The following is a 25,587-nucleotide window of genomic DNA, read 5'->3' as shown; positions in this document are numbered from 1 at the left end:
GGCCAAAAACGCATGCAGTGTCCATTTGAATCCAAAGAAAAAAGTATTGCACCAAACATTACATGGAATAAGCTACTGATGGGATATCAAGTCTTATGTGGTCTAGTATTAACTGTGCATCAGATTGAGCAGTACTGAGAAAAAAAAAAAAACCCACATATATCCACATAGACAGGACCTTACATAGCTGAATTAGGTGGGGTTTTTTAAAAAAACCTCTGTTAGAAGGAAATCCTCCACAAGCAGCTTCCAGCCTCAGTGCACTAAATGTGTGTTTACACCAGTTGTTTTAGAAATGGAAAGACCAGCGTTCCTGTTACTAGGTATGTCCAGTGCACAAACACTATTTCCTCAATGTAGCATAAAAGGAGCAAAGGACAAACCACTCCAAAGAAAGGGCTTAGTCTCTTTTCCAATCTAGACCAGGATGATATTTTCACAGTTCATCAGTTTCAAGTGTGTCAATCCATGCAGGAGGGTGAATGGCAAACAGATGCAAAGACTATTGATAAGCAGGTAAGGAGGGAAAGAGAAACTGCCCATTGGGCTCTCACCTCTTTCAAGTACTGGGGATGTCCTCAGACTCTGCTGTCTTGCTGTTTGGCATGGAGCGGCTCACAGTCAGTTCAGAGCAACATTCAGTGTGTAGTCACAGCACACCATTCTCCTCAATAGTAGACACTGCAGACTGTGTAATCACATGACCGGTCACATGGTTAGGAAGAGACCAGGAACCAGGAACTTTGCATTCAATTGCTGATGCGGAATTAGCTTGTGAAGTATGGTGCTGTATGCAAATCACAGGGAAACCCTTTTACATTGCTGGAAAAGGAAGCATGTTGAAGGCCTGCTGACAAGCCCTGCAGGGGCTGCGTTGACGTTTCGTACGCCTCCGCGTACTTCTTCAGAACAATTTGGCATTGAATTAGGGTTGATTTAAATAGGGAACACTGTCCAATCAGATCAAACCATGCCAAATAGCTATTTTCTGCCATCTTGTGGTCACATCAGGTAATGCAGTGGAAAAAAGGTGCCAATCAGTTGCTCAAACAAAAAAGTACTTATTTGCAAGGGGGGAGAAAGAAATACAATCTCACATATCACCAGGCATCAAGTAAAGAGCGCAATAGACATTGTAATAAATTTCCTCATAAGGTGGAATGGCCCTCATGGTCAGAAATAAATTCTATCAAAAACAACCAAAACAAGAGATCAGCCGGGGAGCCTTTATAAAACACTTCAAACCTAATGTTTATGGTTCAAGAAAGACACTCAGGCTTAGTTCGTGGTTCAAGCCATTAGGTTGAAGAGTACCAAGCCTGAATATCCATTTTTTCTCTTTGCGTAGGAGTACCCTGTCAAAGTCACCCCTACGGTCTGTCAGAGAAAGGGCATAAAAGCCCTTTACCCTCAGACCTGTGGTTTTGCCCTGATGAAAATCCAAAAAGTGTTGAGCCACTGAAGTTTCTTCCTTTAGCCTGATACTCTTCAGGTGTTCCCCGAATCTAACACGCAGCTGTCTCTTAGTTTTGCCTACATACAATTTATGACATGGGCATTCGAGAACATAGAGTATTCTAGTTGTGGCACAGTTAATGAAAGACCGAATCTCAAATTGTTGACTACCATCCGAATTTCTAAAGGTTTTTGAGCGGTCCACATACTTACATGTGCCACAGTGGCCACACGGAAACATGCCGTTGACCCGAGGCATATCAGTGAGCCAACTTCTATTTGAGGGCCGTACAAACTCAGATTGCACCAGCATGTCATTGAGGTTTTGGGCTCGTTTAGCAACCATTGAAGGTCTCTCACCGATAATTTGCCTCGACCCAACAGCCCGCAACAGTATGTGCCCCCCCTACCCTTAATAAAGCCTTTTTGCATTTTTGTACCATAAGCCGTAGTTGACCATTCCCCTTTTTTGCTTTCTGGGGACTCCCTTGTCTCCTCTTTCTGTTGATGAATTCTGAACAACCTTAGAGTCTCCAGCTAATGTTAAAAGCATGCTGTATTTGTCAGCGTATATCAAAGCACATTCACACAGGCCCTAAGTGACAAGTTAAAGTTTGTGCACTGCCAAACCAGTATAAAGTTGGCCATAAACTACTGCTTTTTTTTTTTTTTTTTTTTTTTTTTTTAATTGAACTTGCAACATATTCCACCATCCAGTGCGCATGGGAGAAACCCCCTACTGGGCTATTGTATTCTGACAGCTGCAGACGGCGGATGTCTGAATACTCAAACAGTGGATAAACTGTCTGATATTCGGATAGTGTATGGTCAGCTTTGGTAGCTAGAAAATCTTTTGCTGCAGAGTGTTCCTAAAGCTGAGGACCACCTTCTGGTTTCTACTTAGGCCCCATTAAAATTAATATTGAGAAACACTCCTCTGATAATGCAATGAAAACATAGAAACAGAAAAGTGACAGCAGAAAAAAGACTGAGTGGTCTATTAAATCTGCCTGTTAACTTTTTTATCTAAGTATAGATCTATGATTGCCCCAAGTATGTTTGAAACCACTTACTGTTGTCTGACTCACTACCTCTGCTGGAAGTTTATTCCAAGCATCAACTACCCTTTCAGTAAAGTATTACTTTCTAAGATTAGTTTTGAACTTTCCTCCAGTTAGTTTGAGGTCTCAGTAGGTAATTGAGGACCTAAAATGCGTAATGGAATACATTGAGGGTGTCAAAATTGGCACAATACAGGCTGCCTCGGTTTTAGGGGCTCCTGATGCACCCTGCAGTGATTGTCCTTGTAAAGCCAGCCAATTTTCTTTCCTGCAACCACAGGCCCGTGGCAGGGATCGCCCCCCCCCCCCCCCATTAACACTGACTGTGTTAACGAGGGGGGGATCCCTGCCCCGGAGCCATTGTGTTCTCCTGGCAGGGAAGCCATTCTTGCCAGGAGAACACAGTGATTATTGCTAGCGTCTGTAACAGCCACTAGCGATAATCGCATCTAAGATCCAATAGGCTGGTTGTATTCAAGTTGATCGATCAACTTGGGTACAACTAGCCTTCCCATACATGGTTCAAATCACTGCTGAACCAGCCGAGATCCGTACCATCTATGATCGGCTTAACAATGACTAATAATCAGATATGAGTCTATTTCAACATCTCAGCTGTGGTGACAGGTTTGCTTTAAATAAATTTTGTAGAGGTTGTATATTTCCTAACCTCCACCAGACAAAATGACAGCTGACATCTGATTGGTTGCTGTAGTTTATGAATAAGGTTTTCCTTTCCTATCAGGTCCATTGAACGTTTGTGTTACAAAGCACAGCAAGGTTGGTATGTCTAAACGAAAGAATCAGATCATTGGTTCGTCAAGCCTTTTAAAGCTAGGATCTGTCTTCCAGTGTGTGCACAGAAAATAAAAACACACAGAGAGAGGTCACCAGCAGAGTACACAAAGTGTCACTCTGATAACTTAGTTTGAGAGTGAGATTCTAATAGAAACGTTGACCCGTGTAATTGATTTTAATGGTAGCTTTGTGCCATCTTCTGTTCTCTGGATACCTGCCAGATGCCATCAGCCGAGCCTCTGGGGATTGAAGGACATGGAGGAGCAGATGAGCGGTTTTTCTAATGCCCACAGTAGCTCAGATAGTTTATTTTGGTTGATAAACAGAAAGCACAGCAGGATCCAAAGGAAGCTCAGGGTACAACTGACCTTTCTGTTCTCTGTCAGGGTCTGAGGAAAAGCAGCGAGGAGTCTGGGAGCAGAAAGACCATTATTCCCCGCTGCGTGCCCAACATGGTCTGCCTGCGCAAGTACATCATCTCCGAGGAATCTGTGTATCTAGTGCTGCAGCATGCCGAAGGTCAGTGGCTGTATCAAAGACTCCTGGAAATACTGTACATCTATTGACCAAGTAATCCGGGGTCTTCTCAAGCTCTCCTCTTCTTGCTTATTATAATGTGTGTTCCAGCATAATAAATATAATAACTGACATAATAGGATTCATAATAAGATCACTGAGGTGATGAAAGGGAATATATTTATGATCACATGTATAGGTTGTACTTCCTGCTAAGTGCAGTGGCTGTTCTTTACTGTTCTTCAATCTCTCTCTCTCTCTCCCTCTCCCTCTCCCTCTCCCTCTCTCTCTCTCTCCCTCTCCCTCTCCCTCTGCATACACATGTTACTATTCCAGTGTCCTCACCATGCGTCTGGGTCCCTCCCTCAAACTCATGTGGTCGATGTGCGGCTTCCCTTTTCTTTTGATTTAGGAGGTGTAATGGACAGAGATGGTTTGAGGAGTTTTGTCTGCATCTGGTTTTAGTGTGGAGGAAGCCTGGAGCAGAGCACAACTTACAGAACTCAAAGAGATTGGGAACACTACAGTCAGTGGCCTATTCTTTATCACAGCCGCAGTTGTTTGGGGTTTTCTAACTGAATGCTGGGTAAACAATAAAAACATGGAACAGCAAGCATGTAAAAAATTAAACACATGTCATAAATGATTACACTTTCTATGTACTGCAAGACACTTTAATTTCCACTTTGCCCTCACTCCTCAAACCCCCTTCCCTTTACCTATTAGCTATAAAAAAATAAAAAATAAAAAAACACCACCTAGATGCCTACTTACTGCTATTCAAAGGCCTCCTGGGTTTCTTGCAGCCACAATGCAGTAATCGTGTTGATGCTGCTCATGTAATGACTTCCCATAGACTTGAATGGGCCCTTACTTCAATGATACTGGCCCATTGAAGTCTACAAAGTTACTGTGCAGGGGTGGGCAGTATTGAACAAGGGATTCGCTTAGAATAGGTTACAGGCTGGGGAGGGCAGGCCAAGGAGTTTTCATTCTAAGGTGAACCTTTCTTTTAAATAAAATCTCATCTCCATTTTTTTTTCAAGCATGGTATACCTGAATGACTCCCAGATTTTAATAAGCTCTGGTTTTCCACTTTAGCCATTTAATTAGTACACTCCATGTAATCTTTAAAGGGCAATGGGTTTGATTTGCTAAAACTGGAGCGTGCAAAATCTAGTGCAGCTCTATATAGAAACCAATCAGCTTCAAGTTTTTTTTTTTTTTTTTTGTCAAAGCTTAATTGAACAAGCTGAAGTTAGAAGCTGATTGGCTATCATGCACAGCTGCACTAGATTTTGCACTCTCCAGTTTTAGTAAATCAACCACATGGTATACTATTTTCACAGTTTTTTCACACTTGTATTTTGTGTTGGCATGGCCATTTAAAGTGTCTATTGGGGGCATGTGACTGGGTGACATTGCAAGAACTCAGTTGGAAGACAGCTGTCATGCAATACCAGGACGTGCCTAATCAAAGACCTTCATGGCATATTCCCCAGGTTTTAATTGAAGGAAAGTGCCCTGAAAACAAATTTTGAAGTTACATTAACATGATAAAAAATTTCGTGAGAATTTACTATTGTAGTGATTGGGTGTAGCCTCCCTGGCGGTTTTCCCGAGTGTGGCTCGGGGTTAAAATTCAGAATCATTAGTGGTAACCCCGAGCCACACTCGGGATTACATCGCAGGATCCTGGTGCCTCCTTACTTACCTTGTCCCCGGGATCCTGCGATGTCCCCCGCAGTGTCTGCGGGCTCTGTCCTCCTCCGAAGCCTCTTCTTGCCAGGCTCCGTTCCCTGCGAGCGGTGCGACGCACGGGGGGCGGAGCCTGGCGGCAAATTAAAAAAAAATGTAAAATCATAACACATACAGTACTGTAATCTTACAGATTACAGTACTGTATGAAATGATTTCACATCCCCTTTGTCCCCAGTGCTTTGGCCCATGCCCTGCATGCAGTTTTATATTGCATATACTGTTCTTTCTGCCTGGAAACTGGAGATTGTCCATAGCAACCAAAAAGTGTCCCTTTACGTCAAAAGTTGCTTTAGACCAGCTAGAAAACACCGATAGTAAATTAGAACACTTGCAGAATTGAGCGATAGTGAATCGTGAGGAAATTAATTTTATTACTATTTATTTTTATTTTTTTATTTATTTATTTATTTTTATTATATTATAATTTATGTTTTTGTGTTTCAAACTTTATCATACCCGGGATATCTACTAGACTCTTGTTTGGACAGATTTAAGTGTGTTATTGTTAAGAATTACAGACCTACAATATAAAACGCCAAATTTCCATGCAAAATAATTGTACCGCTTTCAGCACCTAAAATCCGAAATAATCATACCGCCAGGGAGGTTAAAGTAGAAGTCCACCTGACGATCCTAATCTATTACGCTAGGAAAACGATAGTGTTATCATGGAGAAAGCCTAATCCTCTATCTGTATCAGCATGGAAGGGGGTAGTAAATAGAGCTGCACCTTTCTACAAGGCTACATTAGTAGGGGCATACCACAGAAATTTGATAAAGTGTGGGGCAGTTGGATGAATAGTGAAACTACGGTGGCGGATTGAGTGGCACATAATGGAATGCACCTGCTGTGGGATTCAACATGTATGTACTTACTTGACATATTGAAATGTATTATTGATTGTCATTAGGGAAAGGTGGCCTTATTATCATTATTCTGATCCTGTCACTGAGTGAGGGTCTGGAAGGAGGAGGAGAGAGTCAATGCTGAAGAAATGTAAATAGTTCTTTGCATGTGTGGCCCATTGGGTCTTTTGTTTACTTGTTATGTTAAAAAGCAATAAACAAAACTTTTCAACAACAAAAAAAAAAGTAGAAGTCCACCCTAACAATAAAATCTCTAAATCTACTTGCATCCACAATCTAAGACTAACCTATCCAGCCCTGTAAAGAAGAAATCGCTATACATACCTTTTTTGAAGCCACTCCGATCCCACGCTGAGCTGTCAGTGGCGGTGGTGCTGTGGAGGCGGGTGAAGAAGAGGCAGCCAGCAATGGAAGCTCCATAGTAACTCTGGATGACGTCACTTCCTATCTGTTGTCGGCTGTCTCCTCTGCAAAGCTTCCGCCATTGGAGACAGGACCTGAGCAGCTTCAGAAAAGGTATGTATAGCAATTTATTCTTTACAGGGCTAGACAGTCTTAGATCGTGGATGCCTGTAGATTTAGAGATTTTAGTGTTGGGGTGGACTTTCACTTTAAATCTTTACATTTTGCTTAGCCAAAGAATTAAGTATCTGCATTAGTGAGATGTTAGAAATAATTAAAGACTAAGTTCACCTTTTAAAGCAAAATACATGCACATGTTTTTGGAGATAAAAAAATGTGCATTTCACTCCACCTACTGGAGCTTACTCATGGGGATGGGCCCATCCCCATGAGTAAGTTCCAGTGGGCGAAGTGAAACACGTTGGCATGGCCCAGTGAGGGTTCAGGCTGAGACTGCCACTTGTCTACACATAGCAGGTCTCGTTCTGATGTGCAGGTCCTGGGATCCTCTGCTCTTATCCATCTGCCGCAATGGCAGAGAGAACTTGCAGTGTCAAATGTGACAGTGGCTGCAGGGGAGAAGATTACCCACCTGTCATGGGTGGGGTAAGGGGGGCAAAGGTGGGTACTGCATAGTAACATGTTACACCCTAAATATGATGTAACATGTTACGAAAGGTAAATTTAGACTTTAACACAATTAAAAAAAAATGTTTAGGTTACTTTTAATTACTCAAGTGAGAGGAGGAACAAGTGCTTGGGTTAGCCGAGTCATTTACGGTTCGGGGCAGGGCATATGTGGGACAATTTTATTATTTTTTTGGCCGTGAAACTACCACACCAAACTTCGTTTTTGTTTTTTTTTCTTTTAGCCCTGTTCTTGCCAGTTGGCTGCATTGAATATTAATAAACATATTTCTTTCTTCTCCATTGAGCGACACAGGAAGATAACCCCCTTCATTTTACCAGCATGCCTCAGTTTTTTATTAGGAGAATGGATGTCTTCTCTTCAGCTGTCCTGTGTTGCTAGCACCTTTTTTTCTTACTTTTTTACAGGTTTTCTTCCAGCTGTCTGGTGTGGTTGTCCTCACCTGGCCTTTGGAGTGTCCTGTCTGGACCCTGCTAGGATAGGCTGGAAGTGAACTTCAGACACTGGGTTTCACGTAGGGCAATTTTCAGACTCCTTTCCTATAAGAGTTAGCTGCAGAGTGATTTCCAGGTCCAGACCTGCTGGCTTTGCCAGTGTTTTCCCTGTCTTTGAAGACTCACTTTGTGCATAAGCCAGATCGGCCAACTACAGAGAGCTACCTCAATTACATCACAGGGCACCTAAAAAAATTTTTTTCCTCACCGTTGTTGCTGCAGAAGGGGTTAGCACTGATGTAATCTGTTCTTCACTCTCTTTCCTGACGTGCGATTCCCTTCTTTTGCCCCTGCTTAGGGAGAGCCACATTGAACTTCAATCTGCAGTTAATTCCTGACTTTGATAAATGCAGGCAGACCAACCCCTACTAGCTACCAGCTGTCTGGGGTTCTTGTGTACCTAAAGCTTTGCCTCCTAAGCCGGCCATAGATCATTTGAATCCCAACCGGTTCAACAGGGACTGGCCGAGGTTCGATCCTTCTATGGGCAGACTGATAGTACCCAAGTCAACCCAAGCAGCCCCAAAGCCTTTGGGGCTGGTTACAGTGTGTCAACTGTTGGTCCTGATGTCAGTAGTCTGGAATTCTACTGCTCTTAGAGCCTATTCCATCATCAAAATCCTCTTTAACTTTGTCAGGTGTGGCTGGTTCCTCTGCTCTTTAGGCTAAGATTTTTATACAGTCATGCAAGATTTTATGGCCAAATCCCCTGTTATTTGCTGTCTCTGACCACAAAGGCTACAAGTACACTCCCACATTTTCTCCCACAGGTATGTATCTTATTTACCCACTGCCTTGCCAGCTTCTGAGCCGTTAGCCACTGAGACTCTGATTCTGAGTCACTCCAATCTTTGACTGATAAGATTGCCCATGTGGTACCACTATTACAGTCCACTGCCATTACATCCAAATTAAGAGACTATTTATTATCAGTGCCATGCACACCACTCTGAAACCTGTTGTGTCTAGTTCTTTTTCAGTCTTGAGTCTTTTTTAGCCTTGTACCTATTTGGGGAAAAAGTGGTTCACCTCTTCTGTAGATCCAGCGGTGTCCCGTCTTAAAAAAGCGACTACTATATCAGTGGAGGATGCACTCTTTAAAGACCCAACCAAAGCAGTTGGAAGCCCTCTTTAAAATGCTGTACTCTGTGACAGGCCCTGCTTTTCACCTCATCTTGGCTGTTACTTTACTGTGCCAAACTATGGGTGGCTGGTCAAATTCCTTAAGAGATTTTAACACTGCTGCGGTTGATCCACTGATTATAGAACATGTGGCACAAATGGCTATAGCTTTCACTCTCAGCTGTGACAATCTGCTGGAGGCTTCCCGGCTCTCGCATAGGTCTCCTGTCAATACACATGCTTAGGACACTTTGATTGAAGTGTTGGACCTTGTTCAAGAAGTGTCTAATCTGCATAGCCTTCGAGTGATGTCTCTTTGGATATAGTATTGATACCATTATCAAGAATGCTACTGATAGCAATAGCACCAATCTTCCCACCACATCGGAACCTGTGAAGCTTGATTCCCCATCCACTCACAGAGGTTGGGCCTCAAAGTCTGCCAAATCCTCATACCAGCCTTCCTCGACATGAAGGTATGCCCCCACTTTCCAGAGTGCATGGATGTTTGTTATTTTTTGCAGGTACTTCGACAGCTTGCATCTCAGATGCTTGGGTGCAGGGGGTGGTATCCCAGGTCTACAAATTGGAGTGTCATTCCATGCCCCCCTCCTCAGCTTCTCACCTGCAACCTTCCTGTGTCATTGCACAGATCTGAAAATCTCCATCATGTCCTCTCAGGTCTTTTAGACCAAGCTGTCATTTCGCTAGTTCCTGTGGCAGGAATGTTTCAAAGGATTTTACTCCAACTTATTCACTGTTCCCAAACCAAAAGGGACATCTGCCTCATCTTGGATTTCAAAGCTCAGAATGCCTTCATTCAAGCTCAGAAATTCCAGCTGGAATCTACTAGGTATGTCATTGCCTCCCTTCACCAGGGAGGCTTTTTTGGCATCTGTGAACATCAAAGTCTTGTACCCACATATCCCTGAGTTTTCAGGGCATTAGCATTTGCTCTGCCTTGTGGGACCCCAACATTACCGGTTCATTGCCCTGCCGTCAGTTCTCGCCTGCACCTTAAGTCTTCACCGAGGTGCTTGCTACAGTATTAGTTCTACTGCACTGTTGTGGCATTCCCATTTCTAAACAACCTCCTGTTAAGAGAATTGTTGGAATAGGCCTTGTCAGACAAAGTGGTTTTAAGTGTTCAGACAGTATAGCTATTCAGATGGGTCTTGAACCTTTAGAATTTGGTACTGGAAGCCACTCATTGTTTGGAGTATCAGGGTCTATTTCTGCACACAGGCCAGAGTGTGTCTTTCACATTCAGAAGGGTAATTTTAAGACTCGCCAATGTGATATTAAAATTCTACAGTAGAGGAATCGTTCAACTCTCTGGTTTACTATAGGATCCTGAAACCCGATGATAGCCTCCTTAGAGAAAGTGCTATTTGCCCGGGTTTCAGTTCAGACCTCTACAAATGCAACATCACCTACAGCTGTAAGTTTTCCAGGACCTATGTTGCATTTAGGGGGCACCAGATGTGGACTTTCTGACCTACGGCTTCAGCAACAAATTGTAAAGGTTTGTCTCCAGGTACAGGAATCTCCTGGTGGAAGTAGTGGATGCACTGTGGTGGCACAATGGGATCAGCACACCCTGATCTATGCCCTTTCCTCCCCTGAAACTACTTCTTTGCTTCCTATTTAGGTGGAGGGCATTCCAGTGACCCTAATTGTTCCAGACTGGATCAACAGGATATGGAATGCTGATCTGGCGGGCTTTACCAGATTGTCAAGATCATTTGTCTCAAGGACCAATTTATCATCCTGCTTCACAGTTGATAGCTTTAACGACATGGCTGTAGAAGCCCAGGATTTCAGAGATGGAGCATCTTGGGAATTTTTGATTCCTACAATGCTAAACACTATAAAGATGTGGAGGGCATTTGGCATGAGTCTTTGCACACTAGGATTTTCTTGGTGGGATGAATCCTTTTCTTCCAGCAGCCTGGTCTAGACCAGTGTTTGGCTCTTAGCAGTATCAAGAGCAAGATTTCTCCTTGATTAAGACTTTTGTACAGGGAATTTCCTATGTAGCTTCACCTGTTTGTAGCTCTGTGATCTGAATCCTGGTTCCTCGCTTCAGAAACTGCCATTTAAATCCATTAGAGACATTCCTTCCTCTGCTTTCACCCACAATGTGGTATTCCTTGTAGACAGCACCTATGTGAAATGAGTTTTTGAACTGGCGGCCTTATCCTACAAAAGTAAAAAAGCATAAGTGTGTCCTGGGACTTTGAATGATGTGCAACACATGCAGCCACTAAATACATGGTGTACAAATTTATTGATAAATACAGTTCTCATTACATTACATGAAAAATCAATAAAATATTGTCAAGATGATTCATAATAATCCCAATTTTACATTTCATACAAAATAAAATTGTTCCTAATGTCAATACATGATAAAGTTGAAATATGCATCCTAAAAACTTGATGCATTTCGCAAATCTCAGTCCGCTTCCTCAGGAGTAGAAGCGTATATTTGAATATCTGTAAAGTAGAACATCAGTTTAAAGTAACACAATAAGTAATATGCGGTATTGTTCAAACCTGAAGGGCCACCACAGGGACCCAATACTTGCAGATCAGCTAAAATTCAGTACAATTGGCACTATCTCCAAAAGGCAACCACCAAGGACATCTGACCCGGGAGCTGTAGGAATGGGACCGCGGAGACCCGGAGGGGACAGACAAAAGGTAGTTATAGTAAAGATACATCTGATCTATAAAGTCACACAAAATGATAGCTGTAAAAAAAAAATGTGCCTAATTAATTAGATTATGTATCTGGATCCAAAAGTGTGGTGTCAACCAAAAATAAAGTAGAACAAAAGCAACAGTATATTGATGGACAGAAAAAAACAGTTAAATTGTAAACTCTGCTGCTAACAGATGTGCCTGGATAGGTAAACTGAAATGAAGGAGACCTATCTCCAAAGAATCAATTGCAAGAGAAAGAAAAAAAAACACAAAACCAAAAGAAGACGAGAGAAAAAGGGAGAAAAAGGAAAGAAAATAAAACCACCCAAATAACCAAAATACACGAAGGGCATCAAAAACCCACCATCAGCCAAAGTGTTGCTCCCTAGTCTGGTGGTAGAAAGAGGGGAAAGCTAGCACTCCTTTCTGTCCCTCCCATTTATGTCCCAAAGGGTCTCCACCAATCCTTTCCAATGCCATTTGAAAGCAATCAATAGTGTTTTTTTATTTCACATATGGATAAGGTGGTTTTGGAGCCCGGGACTTCCTTTTTGCCTTCGGTAGTTTCTGCCCTTCACATCAACATGGTCATCGTTGTCCCATCCCTCTGTCCAACTCCAGTTGACTAGAAGGAAATTTACTTCCACTGTCTGGATCTATTTCAAGCTGTGAAAGGCTGTATGCTTCCTTTAGAATTGCTCATTCCTTTTTTGTAATCCAAGATGGACCCCGTAAGGGTGATGTGGCTTCTTGTTCCACAATCAGCAGGTGGCCCGTCCAGCCTTATAGTGTTATGAATTGTGTTCCTCCCTTTCCTGTTAGGGCACACTGTACTGGATTTATAAGTATTTCTTGGTCTTTTCAGCATCAAGCAACTGTTTTACAAATTTGCAAGGCTGCTAACTGGTCTTCTGTTCAAGAGTTCTCTAAATTCCACCAGGTGGATGTTGCAGCCTCATTTGGTGTCTGCTGAAGGCAATCCTTAGTTCTCTTATTTTTTCTTGGGTCTGTTTAGTGTTTGTTTGCTGTGTTGTCCACCCATCAGTTGGAATGCTAGTGGACCTCCCAAAGGTGATTGAATTTGTGTGTCTCAACGGTGGAGAAAGAGAAAATAGGATGTTTTGTATTCCCTGTAAAATCCCTTTCTTACAGTCCATTGAAGGTTTCACCCTGTTTATGATTATGCTCTTGGTACTGCTTTGAGGCATTCTGGTTATAGAAGGGGTTATCCTGGGCTGCCCTTTTACATTTTTTTTTATGCTAATGCCCAATCCTCCTGCAGTATACAATATAACTAGAAGGTGAAAAACTTCCTGTGTCCTTCTATGGACTACAGGAAAAGTATTTTATAGTCCACAAATCCTATTATTGAATGTAAATTGAGAAGGCTACATTTAAATGCAAATATATCCAGCACCAAATCCCCGAATAAACTTTGTGTACAGTATATACAAAGATACCACATACCGAATACACCAACCAATTCCTACAAAACTATGGCAGCCCAGTACCGAAAGGGTTAACCCATAAGCAGCCATGCTTACGGAGTCATTGTATTCCAGGTGTGACAATTACATTTCATTCGCCACCTGCTCTGCACACGTGGGGAGGAATCGCAGCACAAGAAAGGGACATCACAAGCCGTTTTACTGTATGTAGCACTCTATTTGTGCTTTGTGTCCATATGTGTCGCCGGTGGCTGTATTGTTAGCTGTAATGTTGCTGGATTAATGTGTAGTGTTAAAATGTTAGGCACAAACTCCTCTTGTTAAATAGAAGGCATTCTAATGAAGTCTAGCGGGAATTTCCTTCATTCTTCTCATGAAACTATTAGTGAGAACGGGCTGGCTTGGCACAAGATTGATAAAAACAGAAGGAAGGAGGATATACAGTAGCTGAATGGCACTTATATCACAGCTTTAGGCAGAGCAAACTCTACAGAAAACATGGTGCCTCCAGTGATCAGGGGGGTTACTAACTCTCAAGGTGAAAAGTCAGCCAGCCCCTGTTAGACTTCTACTACTCTGCTTGGTAGAATTGGAGCAGCAGTAATGACACAAGAACACGTTAGACCTATAGCCTGAAGTTTACTGGAGCTGATTTACAATGAGAAGAAACATACAAGAGTGACAGCAGAAAAATCTGTATATTTTTGGATCGTGAAAAGAAAACCCCATCAGAACAGAAAAAAAAATACGTACAAACTCCATGCAGATTTTGTCTGTAGTGGAAACTGAATCCAGCAATATAAAGTTGATGGTGGTTGCAGTCTTTTCCTGGTTGCCAATGCAGGATGTAAAGGGAAGACTTCACGGTGAGGCCTTAGAGAGAAAAAAAAAAAAAACAGGCAGGGTTTCTAGGTTTTCCTGACTCTTAACTAAAAAAAAAATTAATTTAGCCGTAAAAAAGGAATACTTACCTTATTGGCACTGGAATTATGTGCCTTTAGCCCTATGCAACATCAAACGTTTGAAAGATTCCTGACATATGATTGTGGAAATTACAGTATGCTTGGGGAGGAGGGCAGTGTTTAAACCATGGAACATAGTACCTTGTATTTTCACAGGCTGCTCACATTCCGAGCCATTAAAAAATAATAATTATGGAAACCATAGGGATTAGGGTAGTAGGCCACCGAGGTTCACAAGATGAGTGGCAAGCTGCAAATTAGAGCAAAAAGCAAGTAGGTCCTTAACCCCCCCCTTCATTCATTCCTTCACATCTGTTTAAATTCAGTGCATTCAGGTTTGCCTTTTAATGTGTCCCTTTAATTTACAAAGCAATGATGAATATTTTTGCATGTAAATCTGAAATGATTGCACTGTTTAAATGACACAGTACACATTGTTTGTATAGTATCTGTATATATCCGTTCAGTTGTATCTGACGATTCTATGAGACAGCTCTCTGGGCACATTGTTTGAATCATTCAAGAGGCTCTTCCATAAATATTTCCTGACAAATTCTTCTACAATCGACAGGTCTTTCCTCAACCCTTCCCAGTTGCACAGGCTTGGAATCAGCATGCACACATACTAAGTATTAGTGTTTAGTCATCAGACAGTTCACCTGCCAGTACAACTTTTAAAAATGGCAGGAAACCGGAGTACCTAGAGAAAACCCCCACACACACAGGGAGAACATGCAAACTCCAGTGTCTTGGCTGAGATTTGAACCAAGGACCCCAGTGCTGAAGGAATAAGTACTACCCCCTACATATTTCATACTTTCTCCTTATTAGGTTTTCACTAGGATGGACTGTTTTACTTTAGCAAGGTCCTGCACAACAGGTACAGTGTTGAAAATACATTTTTTTCCCAGAAATTTCAGGGAAAATAGGTTGATTTCCCTGAAGTGTCACCCTTTTGGCAAAATATGAGATTCAGTCAGTATTAAAGTCAAAATGAAGGTAATTCTAATGCCCCGTACACACGATCGGATTTTCCGACAACAAATGTTGGATGTGAGCTTGTTGGCTGAAAGTCCGACCGTGTGTATGCTCCATCGAACATTTGTTATGGGACTTTCCGCCAACAAATGTTGGCTAGCAGGTTCTCAAATTTTCCGCCAACAAAACTTTGTTGCCGGAATTTCCGATCGTGTGTACACAAGTCCGACGCACAAAAGTTCACGCATGCTCGGAATCAAGCAGGAGGAGCCGTACTGGCTATTGAACTACCTTTTTCTGGGCTCGTCGTACGTCTTGTACGTCACCACGTTCCCACGTTTGTAATTTTTGGCCAACATTTGTGTGACCGTGTGTATGCAAGACAAGTTTGAGCCAACATCCTTCGAACAAAAATCCACAGTTTTGTTGGTGGAAAGTCCGATCCTGTGTACGGGGCATTAGCGTACAAAGGTTTTTAAATGGCTCCTAAGGGTTACAGAAGCTGCTTCGAATTACTGTTGACACTGGACCTGTTCTTGTGCCAGAAAATGGCCTCTCGTTAGCTTCATTATTTTTCACAGAGAGAAACAGAAATTCAAATAAAAAAGTAACACAATAGAACACTAAAAAAAAGATCAAAAACACGAAAAAAACCCCACAAGCGCTACATAAATTAAATACATAGAAAATATTTTTTCCAAGCAAATTTAGCCTAAGCAGCTCAATGAGAGAACTTCAGAGTTTCTGCTTAGCAAATTTCAACAGCAGTAATTTTGTGGCAAAACTAATCACTTTATTCATCTCAACTTTTGTGCTTTATGAGTCTGTCTCAGTACAGTAGCCTGCTCTCAGTCTTTTTCCAGTACCTTATACATTTTTGGCAAAAATATTAAGAGCGGGACACTGCCGTGCACCTTCTGACGTTATAATGAGGGCAATATCTCCTGAATAATATCACCCTTATATCCTTGACGAAAAAGAAAAAGCTTTAACAAAATTGTAGATACTGTATGCTTTAGTATCTCTGAAATTCTGAAAGCCATATTGCCACTTCTTTTGACGCCTTATAACTAGCTTTCTCTATATGATATTGCAGATTGTCCACATTAAAGCTTTAACATCTGTCTTAACAAGCCTCTTTATGAACGACTGGTGCCTCTACTGGTCCTTATCTATAGCAGCCATGTTTCCATAAGGCAGCCAGATTTTCTGGTACTTGGCTGCCCCCAGGTCTTCCGTATGAAGCTCCAGATGTTCACTGACAAGGCACACTGGGTGCTGAACTAACAGGCAGGAAGAAGCAGAGGTTGGTCAGACTTTGGGTTGGCTTCATTACTAGAAGCAAGAATCACTAAGCAATTAGGTCACAACTGAAGGTCAAGAAGGATTCAGTTTATTTTTGAAGATACAATTGGATAATAAATATTAATGTGCGAGAGTGTGTTTATCTAAAAGTGATTGTACAGTGAGACTATATGGCCAGTTTTGACATTTTCTTATATCTAATAATAAGTATATTCCAGCTTTGATGGATTTTATAGATTCAAAACGTTTTCTTTTTGTGTTGGATAGAGTGGAAATTTAGAACTGCTGTCAGGTTTTACTATCGTGGGAGGCTTTGTTGGAAAGATTCCTTCTCTTCAGTTCCCCAGGACAGGAAGTGAACGGAAATCTCTCTAACAGCAATACAGACTGAACTAAAAATGCTGACTACTTTTAGTTCAATCTAATTTTATTAGTTTTATAGGTTTCAAGGAACATAGACAAAAACATACCATGCAGCAAGAATCGAGGAGAGTAGTAAACCACCACACAGCAGATATAAAGTCATAGATAGGATTACAGCACTTTGGAGCATTCTAATACCTTGCAACAGAACACATTGAATAAGAGAAGTAGCAACGGCTACTCTAAAATGACTGCTTTTGTCTTGGGGCATGATCAAAGCCATGATGTACAGGAAATTATGCTTCGACTTATCCAGCACTCTTATATATCTCCACATAGACAATAGTCATTGGTGTTGTCACCACAGAGTGGCACTGTGGAGAGCACAGCAAAATATAATATGACACGTCCTGTAAATTGTTCAAACAGTTTGAGGTTTGGAAAGAATGGATTTTATAGGCATGTTTGAAAGCAATATCACAAAATGTTTTATTTATAACAAGTTTACGGACAGACAATTGTAAAAAACATATACATTGGTGAATGTGGCTAAAAAATTCTCAGTGGTCCGTCATCTATCCATAGTCCTTGCAGGCTCAATGGATACAACTGGTCGGCCTGAGAAGTCCTGAGTATGGCGATTGCCCCAATACAGTAACATACAAGATAACCTGAATAGGTACAATCCTATGGTAGTTGATAATGGGTAGCAGCAGCCAGCTCAGGAAGTATCAGTTCTGGTTTTCAAGGTACAAAGACGTGCTCGACTAGTTTTACACTTAATTATGCGCTAATTTTTGGAGCTAAATCAATACATATAAAACAAGGTTTGCTGTCAATGAAGCAGAACGACTAATTGGACATAGGCTTCGATGGGACCAATGGTCATGCAGGGAGGATGCCCCACAGATGTTCAATAGGGTTTAGGTCTGGAGGCATGCTTGGCCAGTCCATCACCTTTACCCTCAGCTTCTTTAGCAAGGCAGTGGTCGTCTGAGAGGTGTGTTTGGGGTCATTATCATGTTGGAATACTGCCCTGCGGCCCAGTCTCCGAAGGGAGGGGATCATGCTCTGCTTCAATATGTCACAGTACATGTTGCCATTCATGGTTCCCTCAATGAACTGTAGCTCCCCAGTGCCGGCAGCACTCATGCAGCCCCAGACCATGACACTCCCACCAATATGCTTGACTGAAGGCAAGACACACTTTGTACTCCTCACCTGGTTGCTGCCTCACACGCTTGACACCATCTGAACCGAATAAGTTTATCTTGGTCTCATCAGACCACAGGACATGGTTCCAGTAATCCATGTCCTTTGTCTGCTTGTCTTTAGCAAACTGTTTGCGGGCTTTCTTGTGCATCATCTGTAGAAGAGACTTCCTTCTGAGACGACAGCCATGCAAACCAATCTGATGCAGTGTGCGGCGTATGGTCTGAGCACTGACATGTTGACCCCCCACCCCTTAAACTTCTGCAACAATGCTGGCAGCACTCATACGTCTATTTTCCAAAGGCAACTTCTGGATATGACGCTGAGCACGTGCACTCAACTTCTTTGGTCGAGGGTGGCGAGGCCTGTTCTGAGTGGAACCTTTCTTAAACCGCTGTGTGGTCTTGGCCACCGTTCTGCAGCTTAGTTTCAGGGTCTTGGCAATCTTTTTATAGCCTAGGGCATCTTTATGTAGAACAACAATTCTTTTTTTTCAGATCCTCAGAGAGTTATTTGCCATGAGGTGCCATGTTGACCTTCCAGTGACCAGTATGAAAGAGTGAGAGCGATAACACCGAATTTAACACACCTGCTTCCCTTTCACACCTGAGACCTTGTAACACTAACGAGTCACATGACACCGGGGACGGAAGATGGCTAATTGGGCCCACTTTGGACATTTTCATTTAGGGGTGTACTCACTTTTGTTGCCAGTGGTTTAGACATTAATGGCTGTGTGTTGAGTTATTTTGAGAGGATAGCAAATTTACACTGTTATGCAAGCTGTACACTCACTACTTTACATTGTAGCAAAGTGTCATTTCTTCGGTGTTGTCACATGAAAAGATATAATAAAATATTTACAAAAATGTGAGAGGTGTACTCACTTTTGTGAGATGCTTTATATAGGAATTAAACTTTGTAAATGACTACTGCTGTTTGTTACACAGTGACACTGTTTCAAAAATCCCAATTAAACTCACCATAGTCTTACAGCATTGATTAAATCTATATTTATAATTGGGGTTCCTAGGGATCCATAAATAGGAATGATCATTTACCTGTGCCAATGATGTAGTGCCATTGTTAACAAGATTACAGTAAAATAAAAAAGTTTTCCATGTTATAATGACGATCCAAACAAAACAAAAAAAAAAATGTCATGCTAAAGCTTTTTTTTTTTTTTTTTCTTCTGTCCTGTATCTATTACAAAATCCATCTATTCAAATATAGCACCAATAAGATTCCTGGCATTGGCCGGTGTTGTATTTGGAATTGATTGCAGCTTGGCAGAAGTAGCCCTGCTTTGTGCGTAATTAATGCCAAACTGTGATTATGGCCACATGCAAATAACGCCAGTTTAAAGATACTGTTAGATGTTCCAGTTCATTGATGATTTTTTCCCCCCGTTATCTTATCCAGTGACAGTGCGCACTTTTAACATTAATTGATGAGTAAAAAGGAGGCATGTGTTTTTGCAATCTATGTTTTTTTTTTTTTTTTCTTTTAAGCATTATAGCCAGTTCAAGAATGTTTATCACACGTGGAGAAAAAGAAAGCTCTCTGTAAATGTAATGAAAGTTTATTTGGTGATGGGTGCAGAAATCAGTTTAGCAAGGCAGTGACAACTTTGTTGTAGTATTCTAAGTGGAGCATAGGATTTGCACACTAAATTTGTTAATGAATTGCTAATCATGATATGTCTGTGCTTGTTTAGAGGTAAAACTGTAATGTCTTTTCAGGAAGTGCCCATTTGGATCATTTTTATAGAATGCAGCCGAAAATGAATTTTTGACATAGTTTTGCTGCTTGTTCTATGTTTTGTCGGTTGCGTTATATATAGATTTGTAAATGCTCCCTCTTGTGGTCAACTGAATAGCAGGGAATGTGATTAGTATGTATGAAAACCCAAACAATGAACCTCTCTTTGCTCCCTTTTAGTCTGTTAAAAATACCATTGAAAGCATTTTGTTACATCTGTTCACTAGGTAAAATTAAATAACATGCCTGTTGATCTTGCTAGAAACCCAGGGAACTCACAAGACCCTGTATAATGTTGTCTTAAAGCCTAAGTGCAGTCAAAATGAAAAACACAAAACTCATCACAGGGGATGTAAATTACAGTCAGTAGATATGTTCTTTGTGCTAATACCTGTTCTGTTATATGAAATCCTCCTCTGTCAGTGCCCCCACAGTTCTATTGACCCTGCTGTGCCAAAAGAATTACAATAAAGGTCAACAGAACTGTGGGAGTTGTCCCAGGCGCTCATCAAGAGCTCCGGGACTACAGTTTCTACGAATTAAAAAGAGTCTACGAGTAGGTTATGGGAAGATGATTGAGATTAGAGATGAAGGATTTCCCCTAACTAAAGAGGTATCAACACAAGGGACATGTCCTACGTACTGTAAGTTATGTCCCTTGTGCTGATTTTGGGGGGTTTTTTTTCTTTACAGAACTCAGCATGTTGGCTTTAAACTGTACACTTTTGTGAACTACAGAACACATCCTCGCCTATGTTATGGTGACGAGGAGAGTGGAACGTGTTCTGTCTTCCTAACCTACTTCTCGCTTTGGATTGACAATGCTGTTACTGCATAGTTACAGTACATTAAGTGATTGTGGTCACCCTAGGACTGTAACTGTATTGCTGGTAGGGTCATCAAAATGGGAAAAAAGCCTGAAAAAGGAAAGCTAAAAAAGAGGCATCAGCACAAGGGATCCGTCCTATTTACTGTAGGTTATGTCTCTTGTGCTGATTTTTGTAGAGTTTGTTTTTTTTTAATTTTCACTGCACTTAGGCTTTAAGCAGTACACTTTTGTGGACTACAGAACACATCCTTGTCTATGTTATGGTGACAAGGAGGGGAGGAGGTGTTCAGTAAACAACACAAGTCCAAAAACACTTTAAGCGCTAAACTTAGGGGAAATCTTCTACCAAACTTCTTTCTAAAATGCCATTCAAGGGTGCTGCCTTTCTCAGACCGGGAAGTCCTCTGACCACACAGCAAAAAACACACAGGAGGGCGCAACCGTCTTGTCTAGATAGAGGGTCAGGGGTCCTGCAGTCTCAAAGGACAGCCATAGTAGAATGAAAACTCCTCCTACAGGTTTTAACCAGGACACTGATAGAAGTCACAAGACTGCTCTAGCTGCTGATGAGAAAAGGTATTTAACAGTTTATATTTACTAAAGAGAGAGGGAGACCAGATATAGTGAATGCAGGGTCCTGGGTTTAGTAACACTTTACAATTGTATATTCTAAAAATAAGCTGAAATAAGCTTTTTTCAGTAAATTGCAATTAGTTGGGAAAGACACCAATAATACAGTACCTGGAGGGTCTACTATTTGCAGAGCCAATAACATTATAGCTGAAATGCAAGCAAATGGGTACATAACATACTGTTTTACCTGTCATTATTTTTTAATGCTGTTCAGCCTATTTGTGATTATTCGGCACCATTCACACTTAAGCGATGCGACTGACACCCAACAGCATAGGGAAGCCCGTTCACGTGAAGCTCAATTACCTTTCTTGGCACTGGGCCAAGCGTGTTTTGCGTTTCACGTTTTGCTGCATTGTTCATGTGGAAAATGTGCCACAAAACATGGGACTGCTATCCGAATTTGGGGAGCCATTAAGAAATAATGGCACTGCAAGTGCATTGCACATTTTGCCACGTTTTAAGCATGTTTCTGAAAACGCAGGCAGAAACGCACAATTCTGCCGGCATTTTCAAAACGCCTCACAGATTTGCCACAATGTGTAGCTAAGCAGTTGATGCTTCTGTTTCCTGTTTTAGCCTTGCAGCTTCTTGTGTCACCCGCCCGCAAACTGTGCAGTGAACCAGTTGTATAATGATGAGGACTCATTTTCCAAGTGGCATGCAATTGACCCATACAGCATTACTGCTGAAATGGGAAACACTGGTGTCACTTGGCTGGCTGTGCATCATAAGTGTATGCAGAGCAAAAGAGTGTCAAGTCCCTTAGCAGATAAAACAGTTCACATTTATGTATATCAGCTATGCATTTAGCTGGAGTTCCATAAGTGTTGTGTGGGGTAACACAAAAAGATCAGCCAAGTTTACACACATGGGGACTTCTTCTCTGAACTGAAACCACTTTTAGGTGTACTTTGCCTTTGACATGCTAGGGAGATTCCCAAAGGTTAACATTATTAGATACATGCATTCCTTTTTTTTAATAACTGCACAATTCTCCACACCTGTCAATCATGGCATGCATACTGCTACCTTTTGTCAAGAGATGTTAGTAACTCAGAATGCAACAAATAGAGTGGCATCTGCATCATGCAGTATGTTCATTACGAGTTTGTCTCCCTTTTACCCTAGGTCCACACCTATGTGTTTTTTAGTGCGTTTTGCAGTTTGCAGAAATGCACTAAAGTCCATTTAACATGGTTCCCTGTGGTACATGTTCACAGCTATGCGTTTTTTTTTTGCGCAATTTACGGGTAATAGACTTCAATGGAACTGCACCAGAAAAGGCAAGTATTGTGTTTGTGATGCGATTTTTTTTTTTTATGTGTTTTGCATTTTGCATCTTTTATTTTAACACTGTATATAGCTGGTTGCTAAGCAGTGGGGCGGGAAGCCGGCCGCATCCTTAACAACCAGGAGTCATCATCGTACCCATACCCAACCACCAAAAAAACTGAAATGTTAACAAGCTACAAGAGCCGGTTTTTGACAAGTCCTCTATTGAATAAGAAGCCCGGAGCCATCGTCTCCCAGTGCCGTCATCTCCCGGTGGCGTCTTCTTCTTCTTGTGTTGTCTTCTCCTGTTTCTTCTTCCTCGCCGCCGCCGTCTTCTTCTTCCTCGCCAATACCCATTCACATGGGGGGATCTGGGGGCCCCCTTGTTAATGGGGTCTTCCAGATTCCGATAAGCCCCCAACCCACAGACCCCGACGTTGTCGTGAAGAGGCCCTTTTCCTTATCAACATAATGAGGGCATGCGACCTGGTATGGTCGTCCCCTCCCTTTCCTGACCTACTGGGCGGCATGCTCGGATAAGGGTCTGGTATGGATTTTGAGGGGACACCATTTTTTTTTTTTTTTTTTTTACACATTTTGGTGTGGGGGGTACCCTCCGAATCCATACTTGACCCCTGAAGAGCCTGGTATGGACCTGGGGGGGGGGGGGGGGGATCCCTTGCTGTTTTTTTTTTTTTGCAATTTCTTTTTTTTTTTGCCGCCAATTTATTAATTTTTTTCACATTCAGCTTTTAGCGGGGAAGCCCACTGACAGCTGATGACTCATCGTTTGTTAAGGATGCGGCAGCCTGCTCCCCCCACCCCCTCCTTAGAAACCAACTATATACAGTGTTTACAGTGCGCTTTAAAGGGGAAAATAAAAACTTAAAATGCATTAAAACTGCATGCAAAAATGCATAAAAAAGTGGGTTTAAAAACGTGCCTAAAAAACACATCAAGTGCAGCCGCATAGGTGTGAACCTAGACTTACAGCTCTTCAGCAAAATGTATTATGATTTTTTTAGAGCTCCTATAAATTCCCTATTCACGCCTAGTGCTATGCTTATCATTGGTTCTTAATGCTGAAATCTAACCTTTGCTTTCTTACTACAGGCAGCATCACAATGTTTCATGTAGTTTCCTTTTTTGTCTCATGTTATGCATTCTATTACATTTCGACCCCTTGTGTTTTTTCGTCTGGCGATCATATCCACTCAAATGTAAAAATGTAATCTCAGGTTAACATGTTTTGAAAATTAAGCAACCATGGTGGTAAATGAGGTACTAAGTGGATGTGTGCAATGATCATTTTCATTACGGTGCAAGCAATAAGGCATATGTGGAAACTCAGCTATTTCCATATGAGTAATCATGTTTAATTTCTGTGTTTTGTTCTTGATTGCAGGTGGCAAATTATGGTCCTACCTAAGTAAGTTTTTAAGCAGGAGCACAGAAGGAAGCTTTGATGTCCCTCTGGCTAAAAGTTCCCATTCCAACGAAGATCTTATGAAAAATCTTGCTCCGTGTCCACGCAATAGCATTGAGTCGAGGGAAAGTGGTAGTGGGAACAGACTTTCGGTACAGCCGCTGCACAGCAGTCTCACACTTAGCTCTCAGGATGACAGCAGTACTCAAGATGACGAAGGAAGAGAGAGCCCTCTAAAATGGGTCGATTCTGCCTCCAGCTCTGAAGAGGAATGTACAACGAGCTATTTAACTTTGTGCAAAGAATACGGTCAGGAAAAAATGGAACCTGAAACCTTGAGTGATGATCCGTTAATTAAACTGGGAGATGGGGACAGTGCCAAAGATTTAGACATACTACAAAAGCCACTTTTAAACAAGTTTGATTCTCAGCTCACCTTTGATGAGCTTAAATTATTACAAGATGTTGAGCAGGAGACTGCTGGGCAGACCTCGTTGTCCGATGCACTGAGCAAATCCAGGAACAGTCCAATGGAATTTTTCAGGATAGATAGTAAGGAGAGCACCAGCGACATGCTTGGGGGAGATTTTGTCGATAAAGGTTATAGCCTGAAGTCTGAAATATTCAACCCACTTTCTCCATTCCAAGATGATGATGTGGATTCTGACATTCAAAGTGTAGATGTTGATAAACCAAGTGCAGGACCTCATGACACTATAAGTAGGAGCTCTAATGACTCGGTGCCAGTTATATCATTTAAAGATGCTGCGCTAGATGATGTTAGTAGCATTGATGAAGGTAGACCCGATCTTCTTGTCAACCTTCCAGGGACGCAAGTGGTAGACGCAGAGGAAAGTTTCAACAAGTTGTGTTCAGAGAAAGATGTCATGGACTCCAAGCTACTAGAAACTCCCGATGTATTGCAGATAAAGAACAGCCTAGATCAAATTATTAAACCTCAAGAAAATTTGTCTGCAAAGGAACTTTCTTCTAAAGAACCGTCCCAAGACATAACTTTATGCCCAGTTAGTGTTGACAATAGTACAGGATCTGCGTTGGCAACAGATCCAGGAGGTTCTGAATTACCGCTTAGCCTATATCCGTTTGAACATGTATCAGTTAAACCATCCTCTTCTGCCACTTCTTCGTCCCTTTTAGACTTGCCCAACGAACAATTTTTAGAGGCCAGCGCTCCTAATCTTCATTCATCTACTTCTGGGATTTCTAACAAGTTAACTGAAAACCTTTTACAACTGCAAATTAAAATTGAGGACATGGACAAGATTTCCGACAGGAGGAGGGAGTCAAGGGAAGATCAGGAGATACACAAAATTTTTCAGGCGCTCGATGCCAAACTGTCGGAGGCAGCTCATTTTATTATTCCCGAGTCTTGCATCCGGAGATGGGCCGCAGAGATAGTCATAGCCCTCGACGCTCTCCACCGAGAAGGAATTGTGTGTTGCGATTTGAACCCAAACAACATCTTATTGAATGATAGAGGTCAGGAACTTTTGCAAATGCATTTCTTTTTTATTCCAATGTTGGTTCCAATTAACTGGGT

The 25,587-nt window shown here is 41.7% G+C and overlaps 1 protein-coding gene across 1 annotated transcript in view; it reads left to right on the top strand.

The window, feature by feature from the left end:
• RPS6KC1 (ribosomal protein S6 kinase C1) overlaps positions 1-25,587 on the top strand; it is a 238,383-nt gene that overhangs the window by 157,322 nt on the left and 55,474 nt on the right. The window contains exons 11-12 of the mRNA XM_073628393.1: positions 3,701-3,833; positions 24,006-25,526. Coding sequence (XP_073484494.1) covers positions 3,701-3,833; positions 24,006-25,526 — 1,654 coding nt within the window. The remainder of the gene's footprint in view (positions 1-3,700; positions 3,834-24,005; positions 25,527-25,587) is intronic.

Source organism: Aquarana catesbeiana, linkage group LG04, assembly GCF_042186555.1.
Source record: "Aquarana catesbeiana isolate 2022-GZ linkage group LG04, ASM4218655v1, whole genome shotgun sequence".
NCBI lineage: Eukaryota > Metazoa > Chordata > Amphibia > Anura > Ranidae > Aquarana > Aquarana catesbeiana.
This window is presented reverse-complemented; position numbering and strand designations above follow the sequence as displayed.